At 47.0% G+C, this 22,992-nt stretch overlaps 2 protein-coding genes and 1 pseudogene across 2 annotated transcripts; 1 reads left to right on the top strand and 2 right to left on the bottom strand.

Annotated features, from left to right (window-relative positions):
* Positions 1-1,870: 1,870 nt before the first annotated feature.
* On the top strand, positions 1,871-3,063 carry LOC122568407. The gene is made up of 2 exons (XM_043728108.1): positions 1,871-2,212; positions 2,617-3,063. The coding sequence occupies exons 1-2, from the start codon at positions 1,871-1,873 to the stop codon at positions 3,061-3,063; spliced, it is 789 nt and encodes a 262-aa protein (XP_043584043.1).
* Positions 3,064-5,244: 2,181 nt separating this feature from the next.
* LOC122568408 lies at positions 5,245-6,990 on the bottom strand (annotated as a pseudogene).
* A 643-nt stretch (positions 6,991-7,633) lies between these two features.
* On the bottom strand, positions 7,634-8,257 carry LOC122568409. Its single transcript, XM_043728109.1, has one exon. It carries the CDS (start codon positions 8,255-8,257, stop codon positions 7,634-7,636), a length of 624 nt encoding a protein of 207 aa, XP_043584044.1.
* Positions 8,258-22,992: the final 14,735 nt, after the last annotated feature.

A 22,992-nucleotide genomic window follows, 5' to 3' on the forward strand; every position in this document is an offset into this window, starting at 1 on the left:
TCCTCCATATCTCCCAATTTGGGAGGGCCGCCTCCGCGCCTCTGTGTTCGCCTACCTCGTTGACCAGCTCGAATCGCCACTGGTCCCACGCGTCCTCCTCGGCGGTCGTCCTCCTGGGTCGTCTGGGACCGTCTGCTCGGCCGAGTCCCCTTCCGGGTCCCGCATTCTTATGCGGGCGTATGTTTTCTTCAGCACTAACGCACGAAGCTCCCACGAGGGAAACGCGGCTAGTACGGTCGCCGACGCGTGGGACACCGCTCGATATCCTCTGAAGATTCTGATGGCAGTTACTCTCTGCAGCCTCCTCAGAAGCAGGAGGCTGCGACGACTCGCCATCAGATCGTTCACCCACACCGGGGCCCCGTATATCACTCGATACCGAACGATGACCTCGTATAATCAGCGCACCGTGAGTACCGCCCCGCTAATATTCGGTAGCAGGCCGCACAAGGCGTTGGCAGCCACCGACATCTTCGGGATCAGGGAGTCGAAATGCGGCTCGAACGTCCACTGGCTGTCGATGACCGGAAATGGAGGTGGCCCCCGGGGTCTCGCCCGCTACGCGTGCCAACAGCACCCCAGGAGCGAGGAGCTCTCGCACACCGCCACCAACATGGCGTTTGAAGCAGCGAGATAGCGACACGCTCCAGGCGGCAGTCATCCTGGCCCTTTGGAGCTGGGAAGCTCCCAAGGCGGGGCGAAGTGTAGATGAGGAGCGAAGGCTCTCCGACAGGACATGAGCGCGGCGTGTAACGCCTCGATGCCGTGCTCTGTACCGGTGGTAGACCCCTGTATTGGTGGACCCCTGAAATCGCGGAGCTTCGCGCCCGCTGCGTTTGCGCTCGCTGAGCGTTGCAGAGGGTAAGCCGCAGACGGATTCGTGACGAAGACGAGATCTCCCGCCGTTATGAAGAGTACAGAGACACTCGATGTACCTTACAGCAGGAGATCAACGTCGCGAGAGCCCGGTCCTGGATGGATCTTGTTGAGGCAGTAGATTCCGACCCGTGGGGCGGCCTTACCGTATCGATATGGGAAAGTTACGCCCCTGGGCCCCTCACTGACCGCCAACATGGATCCCGGAGTTGCTTGCCGATGTCATCGGGACATTGTTCCCACGGCAGGATGACATCGTGAGAGAGTCACGGTCATCCTCCATTCGGTCATCGGAGTGGCCATGACCGAAGGAGAGCTCTCGGTAGCGATGAAGGGGATGATCTCTCGCGATGTGGCAGTGGGTCCGGACGGGATCCCATGCCGGGTTTGGTGGAATCATGAACATCTTGGCTCCCCGTCTGCGGCATCTATACACCACATATCTGTCAACCCTCGGATATGGAGGACAGCTGGGCTGGTCCTACTGCGGAAGGAGTGCCGTCCGTCTGACTCATCATACGCGTATCGGCCGGTGTGCCTTCTGGACGAAGTGGGCAAGCCTTTTGGGAGAATAGTTGCCGCTCGTTTGGAGATCCATATGTCGGAGAGGGTGCCCGGTTGGCACGACAGCCAGTATGGCCTTCAGCGGGGCCGCTCGACCGTGGACGCAGTGAATCGCGTGAGGCCCATGGTGGAGGCCATGTTTTCCCGGACTGGTGTGGCGTTGGCTGCGTCCTTGGACATCACCAACGCGTTCAACGTTATACCATGGAAGCAGATAGTGGGGGCCCTAGAACACTTCGAGGTGCCTCCCTAACTTGTCCGGGTCATCCGGGCCCATCTGGATGACAGGTGGGTCGAGTACACCGGCAGATATGGCGAAGAGGGAAGGCCCGTCGAGCTAGGTGTTCCACAGGGTTCCATTTTGGGCCCTATCCTCTGGATCATCGCTTACGACGCGGTCTTTCGTTGTCCCCTGCCCCCGGGCACAGGCATGGTGTGTTATGCTGACAACACGTTGGTCCAAACTTGGACGTTGGTGGTACGAGATGCTGCGCCTTGCCGAGGTCACGGTGGCGTGTACTATCCAGCCAGTGAGGAGGTGGGCTTGAGCGTATCCTCCGCCAAGTCCGAAGCCATTTCATTTTACGACCCTTGCGGAGAACACCTCCGCCCGGCCTTTGCATGGACATTGCTGGAGAGAATGGAGAGGCTCCGGGTGGGGCTCCAGATGAGATATTTGGGCCTCACCATCGACAGACTGTGGACGTTCGAGCTCGTGGTCCCTAAAGTAGCGGCCGCAGCCAACGTCTTGTGCGGCGGGGCCGGAGTCAGAGTTCGTCGTCTGTACGAAGGAGTTATTCGAACCCGTGTTCTTTACGGTGCCCCAGTGTGGGCGTAAGATCTGATGACGAACCGTCGCAGTCTACTCCTGTTGAGGAGGCTGCACAGGACGCCCGCTATCACGATTGTTAGAGGATATCGAACCATATTCTATTTGTCGGCGTCTGTCCTGGTGGCTTTCCCTCCCTTCGAGCTTCAGGCCTTGGCGTTCCGACGGGTGTATCAGCACCTAAGGGTCTGGGCTCGAGCGGGCCTACTCCCCCTGTCGCCAGACAAGTGACCTCGGACGTCCGTGAAGGGGCGAGGATGGAGACCTGGGAGCGGTGGCTCTCCAATGACCTCGTCGAGGATGCGGTGCGGACTCACCGTGTTGTGAAAGCTGTTCTCCCTAATTAGGAGGCATGGAGGGACCGTGGTGGGCTCCCGCTGACCTTCAGGACGACGCAGGTGCTCACCGGATATGGAGCATTCGGGGAATACCTGCTAAGGATTCGGCGGGTGACGCACACTTGTCATCAGTGTCAGGAAGAGCAGCACACGTGGCAACACACGTTGGAATTCTGTCCAGCGTGGGCAGATCCGTACCGTGTACTGCAGCTCGCCTCTTGTGAGAGTTTGGCCCCCTCGGCGATCGCCCACGCAATGCTGTGGGGGCAACAGAAGTACCTTGCCTTCCGCTCCTTCTACGAGCAAGTGAAGGGTATGTTCGCGAAGGAGTTGGCGGAGAGAGTCAGGAAGCGACAGCGTCACCCGTCCAGAATCCAGCACCGTAGGGGTCGTCACGCGGAAGGAGTTTCTGAACCTCCTCATACTTGCACGACGGCCCCTAGTCCGTGGTGTTAGGAGGCGTAGTCCCTCCTGGCGGTCAAATCGACCGGAAAGGAGTGCTCCGGCAGTAATTCGAAAGAGGCGCCGGAACAATCCTGCCGAACGTCAGGATGGTCACCGTGGGGTTTTGAGTCAGACATTACCCCGTCGCCTTCTAGAGGGCGACGGAGTGTCCGTGACGATTTCCCCACGTAAAAAAAAAGGTATTTAACTTTTCTTGTTTGTGTTATATGCGTGGCATTCAATTGTATATTTGGAGGTTTACGTTTCCTTCGTGTAAATGTAATGTGGTTACATTTACTGGGATTTGCTTTTATTTGTTTATCTTGTAGCCATTTTTCTATTTTTGTGATGTGCTCTCGTAGTAATGTGACTGCTGTTTTTGGATTAGTGTGTCTAACTAGTACGGTTCAGTCGTCGGCGAATGTCAGTATTTTGCTGTTGGTAGGTGTTGGTATGTCGGCCGTTTATAATGTGTATAATATTGGGTCCAAGACGCTTCCTTGCGGTAGTCCTGCCTTGATATCTTTTACTTCAGAATATACATCTTTTATTTTTATTACAAAGGTTCTGTTGCTTGAGTATGATTTGTGTGAGTGGTGGATTTGTTCCGGGATGTGCCTTTTATTGTTTGTAAGAGGCTTTCATGGTTCACTTTATCAAATGTAGGAACGTTATTTTATTAGATTGTAGGTAACAGTATGATAAACACAATATCATTTGCACTCACACAAAATCGAATATAATACCCAGTTTCGCGTGTTCGTTTCTCACTACTTCTACGACACAACAACACAACGATCTACATACGACCACGATAAATTCAACTCTGACAGCTTTTACCATGCTCATTTTTCCCTTAACATACCTTGGTAACGCTCACAACACTCATTGACAACATTAACATATCTTGACAACGCTACACATAGTGATGATTATTCCTTCTCGTCGATAAGATCGCACAAGAGAATAAATTTCCGTCACGATGATGCTGCAGAGGAAAACTATGTGTCGTGTGTCTAAGGACACGAGATCGTCGGATTCGTGAAGCGATGCCTTCGTTCGGAATGTTAGGGAAATTGACGTTGCTGTTAATTGGTCAATCTCCGTGTTGGTGGTTAGAGAAGGATGCTAGCGGTCCTTGAGGGAAAATTGCTAACGGGAAGCGTCGTTCGTGAGAAAAATAGGTTTCCCCTATCTCCCCTCAGTTGGGGCAAAGACTGTTTGTCTGTTTGAAGGACTTTAGTTAACTAAATCTTAAGATTTATAACGGGTTCTCAGGCTAGCTGAATATGTACTGTGGAGATGCATCGACATCTGGTAATTATCTTACCCAGAGAATAGGGTCTGCGTGTGGCGAGCCACGGGACAGAAACCGTTGGAATGTTTACTGTCGAGTGCTGCTACAACTATTTCTCTTCAAGGAGAGCTATACCATTACTCAATACCTTTGTTAGACAAAACGTTCATCCCTAGACCGCGGCTACGTTTGGCGACTGATTGTCACCTTGAGCCCAAGCTCATTATTACAAATCTCGAACAACTACAATCTGAATGACGACAGTTGCTTAATTACGGCTATGGTAGAATCTAGATTAATGTGTTAAGGGATTTTCCCAAAATTCCAAAGGGGAGGCTTCGGTGCCCTTTCACCTCCGACATATATGTACTAAAGTAAGAACATCTTGAATTCTCAATGCACATATAAAGCGATTTTATTGTCAGTATATGCATGAATTTTGAAATTGCATTAAATTCTTTCAATATTTATATATTTTTTAAAAAATGTTTTAATTTGAACTGTAATCTCCTAATAATTTTTCACTAAAATACTTTTTTTTCTAATCACTAGTTTATTAATAAGACGAATAGACGAATAGATACAAAATTACATACACTATGATCAGTATCATTAATATTGAGAAAAGCGTATTTTTAATCAGATATCACAAAATATAACACTTTTCAGTTTTATCACTATCCTTTTTTTACAAACAAAGAAATACAGTGAAGATGTTGTGTCTTGTATTTAGTAATTTAGTAATCTAACTAAAATTTAGTAATCATATTTTATGACTAATGTTAAATAATATTTATGAGAAATTAATACATAACAACACATCCATACATCGAAATATAAGTAAAATTTTTGTTTTTTGATGATATAAAGAGTATCATGAAGTAGAAATTCTGGAATTAGGTATCATCACTATCACTTTTTTGCTGCTCTTGAGGTTCTTCTTCCATTGGGGGAACAGTGTCCATATTTCTATCAAAATAATGAGAATTCAAACCTGGCAACCACTGATGTATGAACCACCAATGCACAAATAATCTACTATGATTACATTCTGCTCTTTCGCATCTACCAAGAAACTGAAAAATGCCAGTGACACCTCCGCTCTGATTTCTAATGCAGGAATTGTCACACGTATGTTGACGTTCTGTTGAACGATTAACTGAACAAACAGAAGAATGCTCAGTGGAAGAATTATGCGAAGAAAACATAGATCTAATGTTTGATGTACTAGGTTTATTATTTAATAATGTACTAGATGTTGACGCATTTGACGTCGAAGCGCCAGGATTTACGTTATTGAATAGATTTCCTCCACCAGTTGTACTTCCAAGAGCTGAAACACAGGGTCTACCAATATGAACTGTAGCGTAAAGTGAATTATTAACTCATGGACTATCTCTACTAATCCAATCAAGATATTTGCTAAATTGCGCAGCAGAGTTAGAATTGGGTAAAACTTTCCCCCTGCAAGAACAATTATTAGGATTTCTACAATGACATTCCGTCCTCGATGATTCAGCAGGTCGACAAGATGTAACAGGCAGTTTTACATAAAAGTATTCACCACAGTAAAAGGGGCATTGACAATTCCTTGGTAACTGATATATGTAATGTCTAGAATTATTTCCAAATGCATCTTGATAACGTAATCTATTATGCAAGTTATGGCAATGATGACACAAATATCTTGTATCTATATGTCTACAAAATGAACACATGCAGATATAACCAAGTGGATAAATGGCACGTCCAGTTGACGCATATGCAATATTTTCTGTCGAAAACAGTTACGACCTAGCCTACCTAATATATTCTGACAAAATTGATTAGATAATCGTGATGAATCTAGATAAAATTGTCTTGGATGATCATACTGATTTCTAGCTTCCATGTCGTTTAAAAAAACTTGGAATATAATGATTTAAAATATGTTATTTATAACAATAAAGATACGTTCTACTACCACAAGAATACCGTTCTTAATAAATTGTCACATTTACTACACTTCGAGTTACCTCTAATATCTTGAATAAGTCGTACGATTGATCAATAAGCTATGAATCATTATACAGATTCAGTTTTTCTTCATCTATCTATCTGAATATTATAACAAATACTTTATATTGAATATTTTATTAAAAAACTGTAAGTTTTTCATAAACGCTTCAAAATTCAAAGTCTATTGATCAATTCCTCTATTCTTTCTCTTTCTCCTCACTAAAATAGATAAATTCTTAATGCAGTTTATGGAGTTTTTTCTTTTTTCTTCTTTTTAAAAGTAAATCGCATTTATCATCTGATATATTTTTTGTAGTAATTTCTGTCTGTACATTTCCTTCTTTTCCTCTACTTCTTTTTCTCCTTTCCATTTTGAGAGACACTCATTTCCCAAAGGGACAGACAGAGAGCAACATCAGAGATAGACAAGTCCATAGAAGAAAGAGTAATTATTTAAAACATTGAAGATTGACGGAGAAAGATGGGTAGCTCAGGACGTTGAAAATCGATTCTCGATATTCAGGTAGATACTGCACGAAACTTGTTATTTATTGTTTATTGTTATTAATTGGTTGCTGTTTATTTAATTATTACTGTTATTAATTGTTGTTAATTATTAATTGTTACTTACTCCTGTATTTCATTTAGGTATTAAATAACACAATGAACTCGATTTTCAGACTTCATAATCGATCCTCTGAATTACCACGTGATTAACGATCTTACATATACAGGGTGGTTGGTAACTGGTGGTACAAGCGGAAAGGGCGTGATTCTACGCGAAAAAAGAAGTCGAAAATATAGAATAAAAATTTTTCGTTTGAGGCTTTGTTTTCGAGAAAATCGACTTTGAATAGTATTGTTCCAAGCTTTTTCTTTGCACGTGGAGAAATCCTCATGGACACTCCGCTGCCGCTAACCGTGGCAGCAGAGTAGTGTCGGACTTCTACCGACTAAAACTCCACGTTGGCCATCCTACGTGTATGACAGGGGGTGCTCCCGGAACCTCGGATGAACTACTTCTGTTGCATCCCCTGCCGCGTTCTCTCTTCGAGCCAGTCCTGAATATTCGTTGACTGTTGAATTTGGCGCTAGGGGGAGCCATCGCCCCTGGCGCCGCCCCTTCTTCTAGTCGCGGTTCGTTGTAGTAGCAGTGAGTAAGGTCTGGGCTGCCTGACTGCCATCCTCCTCCATCGCGTTATCCTACACGGGTGCGAGTTTCTCTTTCTCACCCTTTCTTCTCGATCCTTTGGGAGCATAACTCGCTCGCAGAAGAGGCGGACAGCTTCATATTCCTGTGGCCCGCTCAGCATCGCTGCTATGATCGCTGAGGGCGCCAGCCTCTCGCCTATGACTTGCCGCAGGGTATAGCGGGGCAGATCCAATGCCGGGAAGGCCTCCAGCGTATGCTGCGCCGTGGTGGTCCTTGTCTTGCCCGCAATGGTGACAGATGTCCGCCGTCTCCCGTCCGATTTTCTTCTGGTACTCATCGAACACGCCGTGTCCTGTGAGTATCTGGGTCATTATAAAAGTGAGCGGGAGGCCGCGGCGGCTTCTCCATGTCCCCCAATTTGGGAGAACTGCCGCCGCGGCCCGGAGTTCGCCTGCTGCATTGAACAGCTGGGATCGCCACTGGTCCCAAGCGTCCTCCTCGGCGGTTCCTAGGTCGTCTGGAGCCGCCTGCTCGGCTACTTCCGGGACCCACGGTCTCCTTTGCTCATACCTCTTCTTGAGCACCAACACCCGGAGTTCCCACGGCGGAGAAGCGGCCAGAACGTTCGCCGACGCGTGCGACACTGCTCGGTATCCTCTGACGACTCTGACGGCAATTACCCTGTGCAGCCTCCTGAGAAGCAGGGTGGTGCGGCGTCTCGCCATCAGATCGTCCGCCCATACCGGGGCCCAGTACATCACCCCACGGACCGAACGACGCCCTCGTATAGTCGGCGCACCGCGACTCTCGCCCCGCCAAAGTTCGGCAGCAGGGCGCACAAGGCGTTGGCGGTCGCCGTCGCCCTCGGGATCAGGGAGTCGAAGTGCGGCTCGAACGTCCACTGGCTGTCGATGTCGAGACGCAGGTATCGCATTCGCGATCCCACCCCGACAGTTTCTCCCTCCATGCTTATGCTCACTCCAGGCGGGGGAGCGCCTCGCCTGTTCTTGTCGTAGAACCAGATGGTCTCCGACTTTACAGGGGAGACTCTTAGGCCCAGTCCGCGCACCGCAAATATCGCGCAGGCCGTTGCGACTTCGCCGACGCGCAACGTCTCGTGCCACCCGCAGCCCCCAACCAGGACCAAAGTGTCGTCAGCGTAACACACCAGGGCCGCGCCCGGAGGCATCGGGCAGCGCGGTACCTCGTCGTACGTGATGATCCACAAGATCGTCCCCAACACCGAACCCTGCGGTACGCCGCGCTCGACTGGCCGCCTTTCCTCCCCTTCCCTGCTGGCGTATCATACCCACCTGTCGTTGAGGTAGGCGCGGATCAGCCAAACGACGTAGCTGGGAACGAGGTAGCGAAGTGTTCCAGGGCCGCCACTATCTTGTCCCATGATATGGAGTTGAACGCGTTGACGACGTCCAGAGATACCACCAACGCAACGCCCCTACGGGAAATCATGTCTTCTGTATTTGCCCGCACGCGCCTGATCGCGTGGATCCTTGAGCGCCCTTTCCAGAAACCGTACTGGCTTTCGTGCCAATTCGGCACTTGCCCCGCCATGTGTCGTTACACTCAGACGGCGACGACACTTTCGAGGATCTTACCGACCTCGTCCAACAGGCATATCGGCCGGTACGCCGACGGCGAATTCATCGGTCGGCCCTCTTTATGGAGCAAAACCAGCCTTGCTGTCCGCCATAACCGGGGGTAGACTCCCTCTTTCAAACACATTGTGTAGAGACGCCGAAGTTTGGGTGCCACGATCCCCATCATTCCCCCCTCCCCAGATCCGGCCCGGGATTCCGTCCGGGCCCGGCGCCACGTCGCTGGAAGCCATTCTTCTGGTCGCCTCCCATAGTTCTTCCTCCGTGACTTCCCAGTCGTCCGACCACTCACCCGTCCATGTTGTTTCCTGCAGCTGTTCTGCTTCACTGTCCTCTTGCGGCGGGAAGAGCGTCTCAACGATCTGCTGCAGCAGCTCCGGTTCCATCTCCGTCGTTGCCAGGGGTCCCTTCACGCGAAGTTTCCGCGTCACCGTCTTGTATGGCCTTCCCCATGGGACGGCCTCTATTGCTTCGACCAGTTCCGACTACGCACGGTTCTTCGCGACCTCAATAACTTTCTGCAGCGAGCGCCGTAGCGCGCGGTACGCTTGGTAGCGCCGGGGGACTTCTTCCTCGTCACGTCGTTGCCAGCGGCGGGCCCTCAGATACCGTCTTCGAGCCCAGACGCATCTCGTCCTCAGCTCCGCGATGTCGGGGGTCTACCAATGCACGGCTCTGCTCCGCCCAGTGTCCAGCGTGGTTCGTGGCATGGACGCGTCGCAAATTGCCGTCATGACTCGACGGAGGTTCTCGGCCTATTCCTCCACGCCTGTTTCTGTCTGAGTCATCGGGGCCTCCCAATTCCAGGCAGCCACTCGCTCGAAGTAAGATCTGCGTCCCTTTCCTTGATTTTCCACCTTGGTGGTGAGCGCGCACATTCTCTTCTCCGTAAGTCGCGGCCATTACTGGTGGTCACCGTTTCAGGTCCAGGTATGCCTTTCACCTCCATGAATATGTAGAGGTGGTCCGAGAGTGGTCTCGATCCCCTCGGCTACTCTCCAACCTGAAATTCGTCTGAATATATCAGGGGACGCCCATGTGATGTCAAAGATGGAGCTCCCCCTCCATGTCACGCAGGTGATGGTCGAGCCCCTGTTCACCAGCAGAAGCCCAAGTCCCGCGGCCCAGTCTGACAGCGCGCGGCCGCGCGCGTTGTTCCTGGGGTTTCCCCATTCCGTGGAGTGCGCGTTGAAGCTTCCTAGCACAAGCATCTGCCGGGTAAGGTGCCGTCTGACGCAGTCGCCAACCCCGTCCAGGAACTCCTCGAACGCTGCCCATCCGCTGTTGGGTGATACGTACTCGCTCACCACCACCATTCCTGCCCACTCGACAGCGACGCATCCTTTCCCGCGCTCCAGCGGCACTCCGTGTGTGAGCGCGCCCGGCGTTGATGTCCAGGTGACCGCTACCATTTCGTCTGCATCTCCGGTCCAGTCCGGGGCATCCAGAACTCTGTATGGTTCGGCCACTACTGCTATGGCAACCGCGCTCTCTCGTACTGTTTGGTAGAGCAGGTTTTGTGCTCGTCTCGACCGTCCCAGGTTGGTCGGGAGGATGCGCATTCTCATTCATCTAATGTCATTGCCTCCAATGGCTTCCTCCGTGCCAGCCTCCTTGCTCGCGGGCTTAAGGTCGGTTCCCTGCGGTAACGAACCTTTTCCGCTGCCACTTGCAGCCGTGGATCGGCGGGTGATTCCTCTTGTTTCCTTCTTCGAGGGGCGCAGGCCGGTCCCCCCATCCTATGTACCGATGGTGCCCCGAGCGCCTCACCGAGCAGGCATTTCGGATTCGCTGCTCTGCACGCTCTGGCATGGTGTCCCGGGTCGCCGCACCTGTAACATAGATGCCCCTTGTCCTCCTTGTAGGTGCACATCCTGCTTATCTGCCCAGTGTCTAGGCACCTGTAGCATTGCAAAGGTCTTCGCTCGATGGCTTCAACCTTCGCTATCGACCAACCTATGGCGATCTTGCCAGTCTGTACCAGTTTCCTCACTGCCCCGGCCGGGCCTCGTACCCATACGGATACAAGGCCGTTTCGAGCGAAGCGGATCTCTCCCAGTCGGATGTCCTCTGCCTTGCAGCCGCATTCCTTCGCCAGGGTGTTTCTGATATCTTGCTTGGTGGCCGAGATGTCTACCCAGGTCACTCTTGCTTCCGCAGCTCGGAAGGGTGTCGCCACGCGGACCTTGCTTGAATCCAGGATCTGGGTCAGCCGTGCTGCAAGCGCAGCGGCCTTCTCCCTTTTCTGGTCCTCGGGGACCTCCAGGACGACACCTTCTGTCATTGCTTTGCGCATTCCTTCAGCGCTGATTCCGACCTCAGTCAGCGAGACGCTGTCCTTGGCCGCAGCTAACACCTCCGCATATGATTGGCTCGACCTGTCCTTCAGCGTGATAGCCACCGCTGAGGTTCGCGTTGTAAGTGAGGGGGCAGCTTGTCCCCCCCTCGCGCGTTCTTCGATCCTCCCTCTAAGGCTTTCCTCGGGCTTTTTGCCCTTATCCTGGGAGTTATTTTCGCCGGTTGCTTTCCGGCTGCCTCCTTTTTCTTCTTTTTTCTTCCTGCGACCGTCTGCCATTCCGCGGCGGTCGCTTGTCCTTCCTCGCTCGTTGTTGTGGGTGGTGCTTCAGGCTCCTCGAGGTCTCTTCTCCTTTCCCATTCTCTTCTCAATGGACTGGATGCATTCCTCCATCCGTTGGACCAACGAGGGGCCCAGTTCTTCTATCTTACGTTCGATCGTGTCGAGGCGCGCTGTCTCGCTGCTCTTCTCTATCGTGGAGCGCGAAGCCAGCTCTTTTCGAAGCGCATCGTTTTCTGCCTCCAACGCCGCTATGCGTCCTTTCATTATAGCGAGGGTGCCAGAGGCGGGGTCCGCCCCTCTAACCATCTCCGTTACCCCGAGGGTAATGGATGTCGCCGCTTCTATCAGCGCCTTCACCTGCGTGCCCTTGAGTTTGCGGGCTGTCTCGGCTATCCTGGTTAGTTCGGAGGATTGATGGATCAGTTCCGCTCCTATGTTCGCCGTTGTAGATGTTTTTATCTCTTTGACGCGTTCTGTGGGGAGCTCGGTGGGTCCGCCAGTCTTCCTTTTCTTCGCGCGGGGAGCTTCGACAGCGAGGGTCTCCTCTTCCTTCGTCGTTTCCTCAATCTGCGAGTTCCCCGCATTCGGTGCGGAACATACGAACCCTTCCTTGAGGGCAATCGCTTTCCTCATGCTTCTCGTGCTGACCTGCGTCGGCACGACAGCCAACTCCGCTTCACCCTCTCTTCTCATCATTTCCTCTTTGTCCTTCCTTGTCTTCCTCTCTTCTTTCACCATTGGGTGCGCAAGATGGCCACTTGCACCAGCGCTTGTCATTGCCACCGGTCGCTGTCACTTTCGAATAGCCCGCGCGGCGCACCTTCGGCGCGCGTGCCAATATGGCTGCGTCTGTGTGGTTCCCTGAGTAGCTCGTGCAGCGGCGCTGTTGTCACGCGTCTCAATGTGGCTTCCTCGCAATCATAATCTCACACGAGGTTATATTTCACCTGTCGCGCCTTTCCCGACCGAATTTCTTCGGATTTTATACCCCCTATTGTTCACATGCACTAGCCCTTCACTCTGGTTGCCTTCCTTGTTCGGATTCTCCAGTTTCCTAGAGATTTCGACCACGCTCACGGCTCCGTCCTTTCTCACACTTGTCACTCACTCCCTCTTCATAATATCAGTATTGTTCCAAGCTGGAACAATAGTTTGGCCACCACACTCTCCTGACTTAACTCCGCTTGACTTTTATTCATGAAGCCATATTAAATCAATTGTCTGTTCTGAAGAAATCGAAAGTTGCGAGCAATTGAAAGAAAAGATTATTGTAGCCTTTCATACTTTAAAACAATCGAATACGTTAGAAAGTGTTCATAGATATTTAATTAGAATAGCAGAACTATGTGTACGGCAGAATGCGCAACATTTTCAGCAATTTTTGTATTATTATTATTATTATTTTATTTAGTCCGTGCCTCTCGGCTTTGGACGAACTTTCAGCTTTCTTTACAGCTCTTTATTGCACTACTCGCATTCTTATCTCTAATCTGACACTAATGCTTATGATCTATTTCAACTTATGCCTACGATTTATGCAACTTAAGCCTACACACTATTGCCACTTTGGTCTTTTTGCCTCCTTGCTGTACTATCTTCCTGTCCTTCCACCCCTTCTTGTATTGCCTTTACCCTTCTTTTCTCTATTATCGCTCTCAGGTCCATTAGTCCTTCCCCAGTCCCATTTAATATTTTTTCCATTTCCTTTACTCCTCCTGTTATTTCACATTCTTTTAGTACATGTCTCAGGTCCTCTTCTTCCCATCCACATAATCTGCACCTTCTTTCTTCCTCCTCTTTCCAATGTTCTTTCGCTTTGGTTTCGTTTCCACACCTGAATCTGGCTATGATTCTTCTGTCCTTCCACTTCATCCTCCCTTCCAAGTACTTTGGCATCTCATCTTTGGTTATGTTCCTGTAGTACCTGTTGTACTTGGATTCCCTTATCCTTTTCCTCCTCTCTTCTGTTTCTCTCTTCCTTCTTTCTTCTACAATTTGGTCTCCAGTCCAACTTACTTGCTCCCCTCCTGCTTCCCTTTGTGTCTCTCCGTTTCTCACCTCTTCTAGTTCCTTCTTTCTCTTTCTTGCTCTTTTCCCTTCCTGTCCATTTCCCCAGTTTCTCTCTCTCCCCTTTATACACTCTTTTACCAGCTCCTTTTCCGATTCTAGAGTTCTTTCCTCGTACCTTACTGCTCTTTTTAACGCTTTTACCTTGATTTCCTCTATCTTGCATTCTTCTGTCAGTATGTAGTTTGCTGTTGTCCTGTCTAAACCTAAGATCCATTTTACGTACCCTCTTTTTACCCTATCCAGCGATTCTTCCATNGTTCCAACCCCAAACCTCTGCTCCAAACAGCGCCACGCTCTCTACTAGTGCTTCAAACATCTTCATTCTCCTCTCGTAGTCCTGTTTGAATATTCATTCTCCCATGCTCCATGTTTTCTTCATTGCTATCATCGCTCTCCTTTTCCTGTCCTGTATGTGCCTCTCGTCGCTGCCGTTTTTCTGTAGTATGTACCCTAGGCACCTCATCTCCTCCACTTCTTCTAGTTCTTGCTCTCCCCAATTCCATTTTCTTTGTCTTCTTTTGTTTCTTCTTTTTTCGAATACTACTATTTTCGTCTTTTCTGTGCCTAGCTCCAATTCTGCTTCTTTTAGAAATTTTTTGAATTTCCTTAGCATCTCCTTTAGCTCCTCTTCCCTATCCGCCACCAATACAATATCATCTGCGTACGTCAGTGACCATACCTTTCTTCCTCCTATCGCTATGCCCCCGGCTTGCCCTTTCCTTAGCTCGTCTTCCAGCCCTGCCACGTAGACGTTAAATAATGTCGAGCTCAGCGGGCACCCTTGTCTGACTCCCCTCACTGTCCAGAAGGCTTCTGTGTTACGGTTCTTAACTCTCACCACATTCTTCGTTTCAATGTACAGTTCTTTAATTCTTCTTGTTAGGTTTTCGCTAACCCCCATCTTTTTCATTTTCTCCTCCAGTTTCTCTCTGTTTAGTCTGTCAAACGCCGCTCTTAAGTCCGCAAAACAGGCAAACAACTTCCCTCTTTCTCTACTCAGCTGCTTGTCAATGATGTGACTTATCACGAACACTGCGTCGGTTCCTCCTCTTCCTTTTCTGAATCCAAATTGGCTCTCTTCCAGTTTGGTTTCCACCTCTGCCTTTAGCCGTTCGTCCAGTATCCCTGCATAGATCTTATACGCTGTGTCCATTAGCGTTATTCCTCTGTAGCTCTTCGCTACTCTCTTGTCGCCCTTCTTGTATATCGAACATATTATCCCTTTTTTCCAATCTTCCGGTATCCCTTCTCCCTTCCAGATTTTCCTTACTAACTCCCATAACGCCTCCCCTACTTCCATCGGTGCATACTTCCATACCTCATTTTCTATCCCGTCCTCCCCCGTTGCCTTCGTCTCTTTTAGTTTTCTTATTTGGTATATCACCTCTTCCTTCTCTATGTTATCTTCCCGCTCCTTTCCTATTTCCTCCTCCTCTCCCTGCTCCCCTGTTTTCCTGTCCTCCTTGTGCTCTTTTCCTTCTAGCATCTCCATAAAGTGATTCCTCCACTCTTCTTCGCTTATTTCCTCATCTATGTCCTCTCTTCTTCTTCTATACTTGTTTATGTACTTCCATACCTCTTGCTCTGTTCTAATCTTCCTTATCTTCTCCATTTCCTCCTCTTCGTGTCTTTCCTTTCTTTCTTTGCAGCACAGTTTGAATGCCTTCTTCTCCTTCATTAGTTTTTCTCTGCCGCATTTTCCTCTCCTGAACTTTGCCATCTTCCTTCTCACCTCTCTTTTCCTCTCTTTCCACTCCTTGTCATACCACACTTTCTCTCCCATTCCCCATTTTCTTGTCTTTACTCTCCTCTTTGGTACTGCATTGTTTACCTTGTTCTTGATTTCTGTCCACAGCTCCTCTGTTGTTCTCCCCTCGTAGGTCCAGTCTTTGCATTCCTCCAGGTATTTTTCCCTGCTTTCCCTTGTCCACTCCCTTCTCTCCTTCTCTTCCTCTTCTCTTTCTTCGGTTTTTTGTAGTTCTGGCCCCCCTATTTCTACTTCCAGTGGCATATGGTCCGACTCTGTTCTTTTTCCTACCTTCATGTTAGTTATTTCTTCTGTCGCCTCCTGGTTTCCGATCACATAGTCTATCACCGAGATTCCTCTCTCCCCAATACAGGTCCACTTCTCTCCTTCTTCATCCCTGCCGTTTATTATCGTCCAGCCTCTCTCTTCTAGGTACCTAAGCAGTATTCTTCCCTCCGCGTTTATTTTTTTGTCTTTTGATCGCCTGCTTCTTTCCTTCCCTATGTCCTCGTTTACCTGCCCTCCCTCTTCTCCCGTTCTCGCATTCCAGTCTCCGCCGACGATCATCACTTCCTCTTCTCTCCCGTCTACTCTTTCCTCTATCTCTTTCCATGTTCCTTTTGTGTCTTGATTATATACCACTATTATCCTGAATGTCTTGTCCTTATATGCTATTTTCCTTTCCACCATATTATCACTTATTTTTTTGTATTCCAGCTCTTTCAGTCCCTTTCTTAAACCGGTTATTATTCCCCCTTTTGCTCTTCCTTTCTTCCTTATTCTCCTTGCCGCTCTGCATTTCCATTCGAATTCCTTGGGCAGTCTGTATTTCACTTTTTCCCAGTTGCTTTCCTCTATCCATGTTTCTGTGAGTCCGACTACGTCAAATGTTTTTAAGTACTCCNTCCTTGTCTTTACCTATTAGTCCTGCTACGTTCCAGAAGCACATTTTCATTCCCCCTGCCTTCCCCCCTCATTTTTCTCCTCATTTCACTTTTCTTCCCCTCTCCTTCTTTCCTCCGACAGTCTCTCTTCCTTTTCATTCCATCTGTACCATCTGTCTCCCACTTTTAATTTTCTATAGCCTATCCTTACGTTTCCCCCCTTTTCCCTTCTTACTCTTGCCTCCCTCCTTATCTGTTCCTGTATTTCCCTCTCTTTCTTCGTTAGGTCGTCGTCTATGTATACTCCTTTTGCCAGTTTGCTTTTTCCTTTCATTATTTTTATCTTCTCCTCTCTTGACTTCATCGACGCTACCATTATCGTCGTCCTATCTCCCACCCTTATCGCGTGTGCCTTTTCCACCTCTGTCTCTATTCCCATTTTATCCCTTACAAATTCCTTTACGGCTTCTTCTTTGTCTCCTTCCTTCCATTCCACCCCCTTGATCACTATGTTATTTCTCCTTTTCTCCCTCTCTTCCCTTTCCCGCTCCTCCTCGAGTCTTCTGATCCTGTCTACTAACTCCTTCTTTTCTCTCTCCCACTGCTCTTTTTCTCTTTCTCTCTCTTCTCTCTCTCTCTTACCCTCTCCCTCTCTCTTCTTTCTCTTTCCTCATTCATTTCCCTCTCTCTTCTTTCTCTTTCCTTTTTCATTTCCCTCTCTCTTTTTTCTCTTTCCTCTTTTATTTCCCTTTTTATCTCCTCTTTCATCGCCCTCGCTAACTCCTCCAGCTGTTTTTCGAACACTCCTATTATTTCTTTTATCCTAGCTTCTATTCCTCTTTCCATTTTCTCCGCTTTTTCTGTCGCTCCCTCCCTTCCTTCCCCCCTGGTTGTTTTCTCCTTTTCCGTCCAGCTGTATCTTTCTAATGTGTTTTTGGATTCTTCTTTGTCTCCCGCCTTGCCTGTGTTCCTTGGCCTTCCTCTGACTGTCGCCATCTGTTGTTTCTTTGCCCAACTTTCTGATTTTCTTCTGTCTGCCTAACCTCTTCCTTTTTTTGGATTCTCTTATTTGTAAATCTCCCTTGTTTCTCTTCTTTTCACCTTTCCTTCTTTCCTCCTCGTGTGTTTGCACTTTATCTTTCCTCTCTTCGTGTTACTTCGCGCTTTCCTTTCCTTTTTCCCCTCACACTTCCCTTTTTCTACAGAGCACCCCGTCCACGTGTTACCCTTGCCTCGCACCAAACCGAAAGTCCAGCAATTTTTGTAATAATCAACTTTATGATTACTTCATGTTATTTCATTATGTATTCCTAATCTTCCGTTACGGCAAAAACAAACTTAAACTGCGATAATATCCATTGAGACAATGATCTACAGTGAGATCCGTTATAACGAGACGTGATAAAGTGCACGCGTACCGAGTGAAAATTCAAAGTCAGTTTTCTCGAAAATAAAGCCTCAATCGAAAAATTTTTATTCTATATTTTCTACTTCTTTTTTAGCGTAGAATCACACCTTTTCCGCTTGTACCACCAGTTACCAACTACTCTATATATGAAATTTACATTATTAAACAAGGTCAATTAATGATCTAACAAGCATAGCAATTCCTTCAGTATCTTCGACCTTCGTTCTTGCTCACGTCTTCTTGAACCATTCACGTATCGCTTACGTTGCTTCCTCTTCTTGCGCTAGAAGAGAACACAGGAAAATGGAAGGAGAGAAATAAATACCAATCAAAGAACAAGCAAGGGATAAATTCAGAATGTAAAATTACATGCCCTTACAACTGGATCAGATGCCAAAGTCGTAGACGCCCCCGTGTTCATAATTCAAGAAAACCGGAACGCGTATCAAGAACGAACGAACGCGAAACCTGTTATCGTGGAAAACAAAACCACGCCAATTAATTAAAAGCAAGGCAAAACACTGAAAGCGGCAATCACATGGAAATACTGATCTAAATTCCCGTAACGACAAGCATGAATAATCCAAAAAAAAGCACAAGGACATGCGCATCTCAATTGGTAATATTCACGATTATAACATTTCAAATAATTGGGAACGAAGGAAGTGCGCACAAGAAAAATCTACGAAGAGCGCGGAGTTACCACACCCCAATCGAGAAACCTCATGATGAGCAAAACAAGCAGAACAATGAAAAACGCACTATCATCCACCTCGCACCACTTTGCAGAAGACAGTAAATGAAGCTCACGACAAACACACGAATACTCAGAGGAAGAAGATTTTATTGCAGAATGCAAAAAAGACACGTGGTGCACGATCGAGAATCGGCTGATCAATGAGACAACCGCTAACGCGCACCGCGCTGCACGCGCGACCGCCCCACCATGACTTCCCCACTACGACATTCCGAGCGACAGTCTGGCGACATTTTCTCACGTATTGTCGGTGGGAATCTAAGAGATTAGGACATGGCGTCAACAAGATAACCCGACAGACGAAACATCAGCCAAGATAAGTTGTCACACGTGCCGAAGGTATCTTGTACGTTCCCACTAGTATCGGCATGGAAGGTTCCAGAAGCATCACAAACGTAACAAATTATTAATAAAACTTTTTTGATGGCAGCGGTGGGATACGTTCCACAGAGGATTAAAGTTCTTACGGTTATTGACTAAAATATAAATAGAAAACGTGTCGATCGCACGAGACTCACTGAATGAGGACACGCTCTTGACGTTGTCAGAAAAATTGAAAGCGTGGGATGAAAATTTTCGCGTATTAACCGACATAAACCTAAGACTTGCTAAATTAGAGGAAGACGCGCGTATAAGTAATGTAACAAACGAAACCGAGATACCTGCATCATCGCCGATAACACCACGAGAGACAAGACTGACAGATGGTAACTCCCAACCGATTATGTTAAAAGACGCGATCGAGTCGGTACCAGTGTTCGACGGACACCGATCGTCTGTATTCAAGTTTTTAACCCTTAGAGTGCTATGGACGCATATATGCGTCTGGCGAAAGCCATCGGCGTGGACTAAGGACGCATATATATGCGTTTGTCAATTTTTCCGAGCACCTACGCAGAAATAATACTATTATGTTTGTGTGAGATAAATATAAATGCATTTCAATGTTAATGCCGCGTTCGAAGAAACTGTCTTTTTCTTAATACTTTGCATTTACCATTTGTCCAATTTGGACATTTGGTAGAATTGAAACTGTCTTTGAGAGAATATTGGTCTACGAACGAACTGTTAAAAAGCAATATTTTCCGCAAAATAATAGCACGAGATCGATACATGGTATTATTACAAATTGTTATGTCGCGCAAAACATCTGCGCTCCATCCCGCGCTGCTTGACCGCCGATGGCCTACGCGCCGTCTTTCCGGCCCTCAATAAACCCAATGACCCCCGTAAAACGTTAACGTTTTAACGTCATTGTTCCGACATATGTTTTCAATTTACATGTATGCCTTGAAGGAATTCCTAATCCCAGAAATATTTTCGGTCTATAACGGCTTTAGAAAGGCCCTTGGGTTTATTATGAGCTATTAAGAATTATGGAGAAAGCAGGTAGTGACTTAACGGAAAAAGCGGAGAACTATTTAATGGAAAATCCGGGTTTTTCCCTAAAACAAGGACATCAACTAGCAACATTGGTAGGAGGTTTCAACCCCTCTCTTCATACATTAACATTGACTTGAACCAATCGACATCGCAGATCGTTGCCCTCACTCTACTAACGAAAAGTGTGAGCAACGAATCAGTTTTCTTCGTCCAAAAAACCACACCCACACCAAGCTTTCCTCCATAATTGCATGAGCGCGAAAAGTCAGTCTGTTAAATAGCTATTTCGGTTGACCTCACGAGGGCCTAACTCTTACGAAAGAACATTCATTATTCATCAATCAGAGTATCGTATCTCTAACTATCGTCTGCGTTACTTATACTACAAATCACGCTGTATCTCGTCAGTGTATTAAGTGTTAGAAATATACCAATTTATAACCCTGTTAATCGCAGTGTTATACCCCAACAATCACCCCTATTATCCTAAACGAAATAAGGGGATCGATCTATTTGTGGTGTCGATTCTTGCAATCGTAACGGGAATTTACGACTCCCGTTGACGCGTATTCTCGCGACCGGGCCTCCCCGCGATAGGTCGAAAATACACAAATGTGGCACTTTAACGATAATAATACAGTAAGTGACGATCCTTTGGCAAAAATACGACCAGTAATCGATAAATTAAAGATTTCCTTTTCGCAGTCATTTGCACATTATGAAAATCTATGCGTCGACGAAAATCTTTTGCTGTACAAGGGCAGATGTTATTTTAAACAGTTTATACCATCCAAGAGAAGTAGGTTCGGCATTAAATTATTTCTCCTTAGTGACTGTAAAACTAATTATGTATTGGACTTCATAATTTACACTGGACAAAAAACAAACATTAGTAGAGGTAACACAGCCATTGGAATCTCTAGAGATGTTGCGATGACGCTGCTTCAGCCATATCTTAGAAAGGGCCATACACTAATTACGGATAATTGGTACACGAGTCCACGTTTATATACCTTATTACACGAAAACAAAACCAACGCATTTGGAACCGTTCGTCAAAATAGGAGAGATATGCCCTACATGGAAGAAAAGTTGAAAAGTGGAGAAATGTGCTACCGATCGACTGGCATTTTATTGGCAATAAAATGGCATGAAAACAAAGGAGGTTTGGATGTTGTCTTCTGCACATGCAGCTGCATTGATTGAATATGAGAAAAGGGATTATCGCACAGGATTACATAAGAAGAAAGCATCATGTATTGCCGACTATAATTCCAACATGGGTGCTGTAGATAGAGTTGATATGATTTTGAGTACACATAATTCCCTAAGGAAAACTATAAAGTGGTACAAAAAATTATTTTTCCACTTGTTAGATTTAACTATATATAATGCATATATTTTATATCAAAAATCTACTGCTTCGAAACAAAAATTTAGTGAATTTCATTTATCGTTGATAAGAGACATTTTACGAAAATATTTCCAACGTAGAAGCATGGCAGGAGGAGGAAAGAGAAAGTCTGAGGATTTACCGTTTCGTTTGATTGATAGGCATTTTGCATCAAAATGCCCTAATCGTGCCGACACAACACAATTATCAAGAAGAAAATGTGTTGTTTGTGTGAAAAATAAGAGGGGGAACGACACGCGATACGAATGCAGAAAATGCAATGTCGGATTATGTATCGATAATTGTTTTGAAATTTTTCACGCACAAGTGAATAATTAACTTGAGTTATATTCACTAAATTTAGTTTTCTAGTTTATTGTTTTCTAGTTTACTACTAAAATTCTAGTTTATTGTAAATTTCAATGTTTATAATAAATAATTAATACTAAAAAATAACGCTCTTGAATCATTTAATCTCGTGCAAAAGAATTCCATAACTTATTACGATTTGCGCTTTGAATAGTCAATCAACAGAGTTCAGTATAGCGAAAAAGTATTTAGTCAACAGCGATCGTCAGCGCTGGCCGCGCGCCATCCATACGGACCGCATTCAGCACTCTAAGGGTTAAGGGCGTGCGAGCGAGCACGAAATATGGTCCCAAGGCGTCAAGAATCTATTTTTTTACCGACGCCGTCTTATTGTCAGTCTATTGTCGCGTCTTTTACAATCAAGTGTTTAACATTGTATAATTAAAGTCATCAGGAGTCTAATTTTTAGAGTTACCATTTGTACATCAAGAGCCTCAGTTGGTAAAATTATTAATGAATAAGCTTCGCGGACACGCGTTTCTCGCCGTAGAAGACAGTGAGGTGGTAAGTTTAAACGACTTCGGGAACAAATTAAAGAAGTTCGGCCCAGGAAAAACCGTTAACGAATATAAAGATGAATTAGCAACGGTTTTTCAACGACCGGGAGAAGATATATTAGATTATATGGGCCGCGTCAGAAATCTCAGGCTAGCAATAATGAATGGGGAAAGATGCGAGTATGGCATCATATCCCAAGGTGTTCAAGATACGATAGATTGGGACACAAGGGAGGCTTTCGTTAAGGGGCTGCCAAACGAGGTGTATTTGCGAGTAAAAGTAGCAGGATACCAATTCTTAGATGATGCGTACCGCGAAGCTGTGAGAGCAACACAGGAATTAAAACGAGCAAGCGAACAATTACAACTGAAACAGCGCTCTTCCCCTGAACAATAACAACAACATTGGCAACAACCGCCAGGATCGAAGATTTGTACCGCCAACGCAGAATCGTCCAAACGCTCTGGGACAAAATCCTATAATATGTAATTATTACAAAAAACCTAGGTACTTAGTAAAAGATTATTACAAATTCAAAGCCAGAGTAGACGCTAGGGTAATAGTACCCTATGCGTTGAGGCAGGGAAATCAGCCAAATCCTTCGAGAGGAAAGGGCGAACCTCGAAAGAGCAACGCTGTGAATCGCCCAAGAGTACAAGCGGCAACGAGAAGGCCGGCGCCTATGTCAGTAAGCAAAACGCGGGCAACGATTTCCGCAAGACTGACGCCACAACCTACAAACACTACAGTAAAGCCATCGTGCAGTCGTGCACAGGAACAATCGGAAAAC

The sequence above is a fragment of the Bombus pyrosoma genome, linkage group LG6 (genome assembly GCF_014825855.1).
Source record: "Bombus pyrosoma isolate SC7728 linkage group LG6, ASM1482585v1, whole genome shotgun sequence".
Taxonomy (NCBI): Eukaryota; Metazoa; Arthropoda; class Insecta; order Hymenoptera; family Apidae; genus Bombus; species Bombus pyrosoma.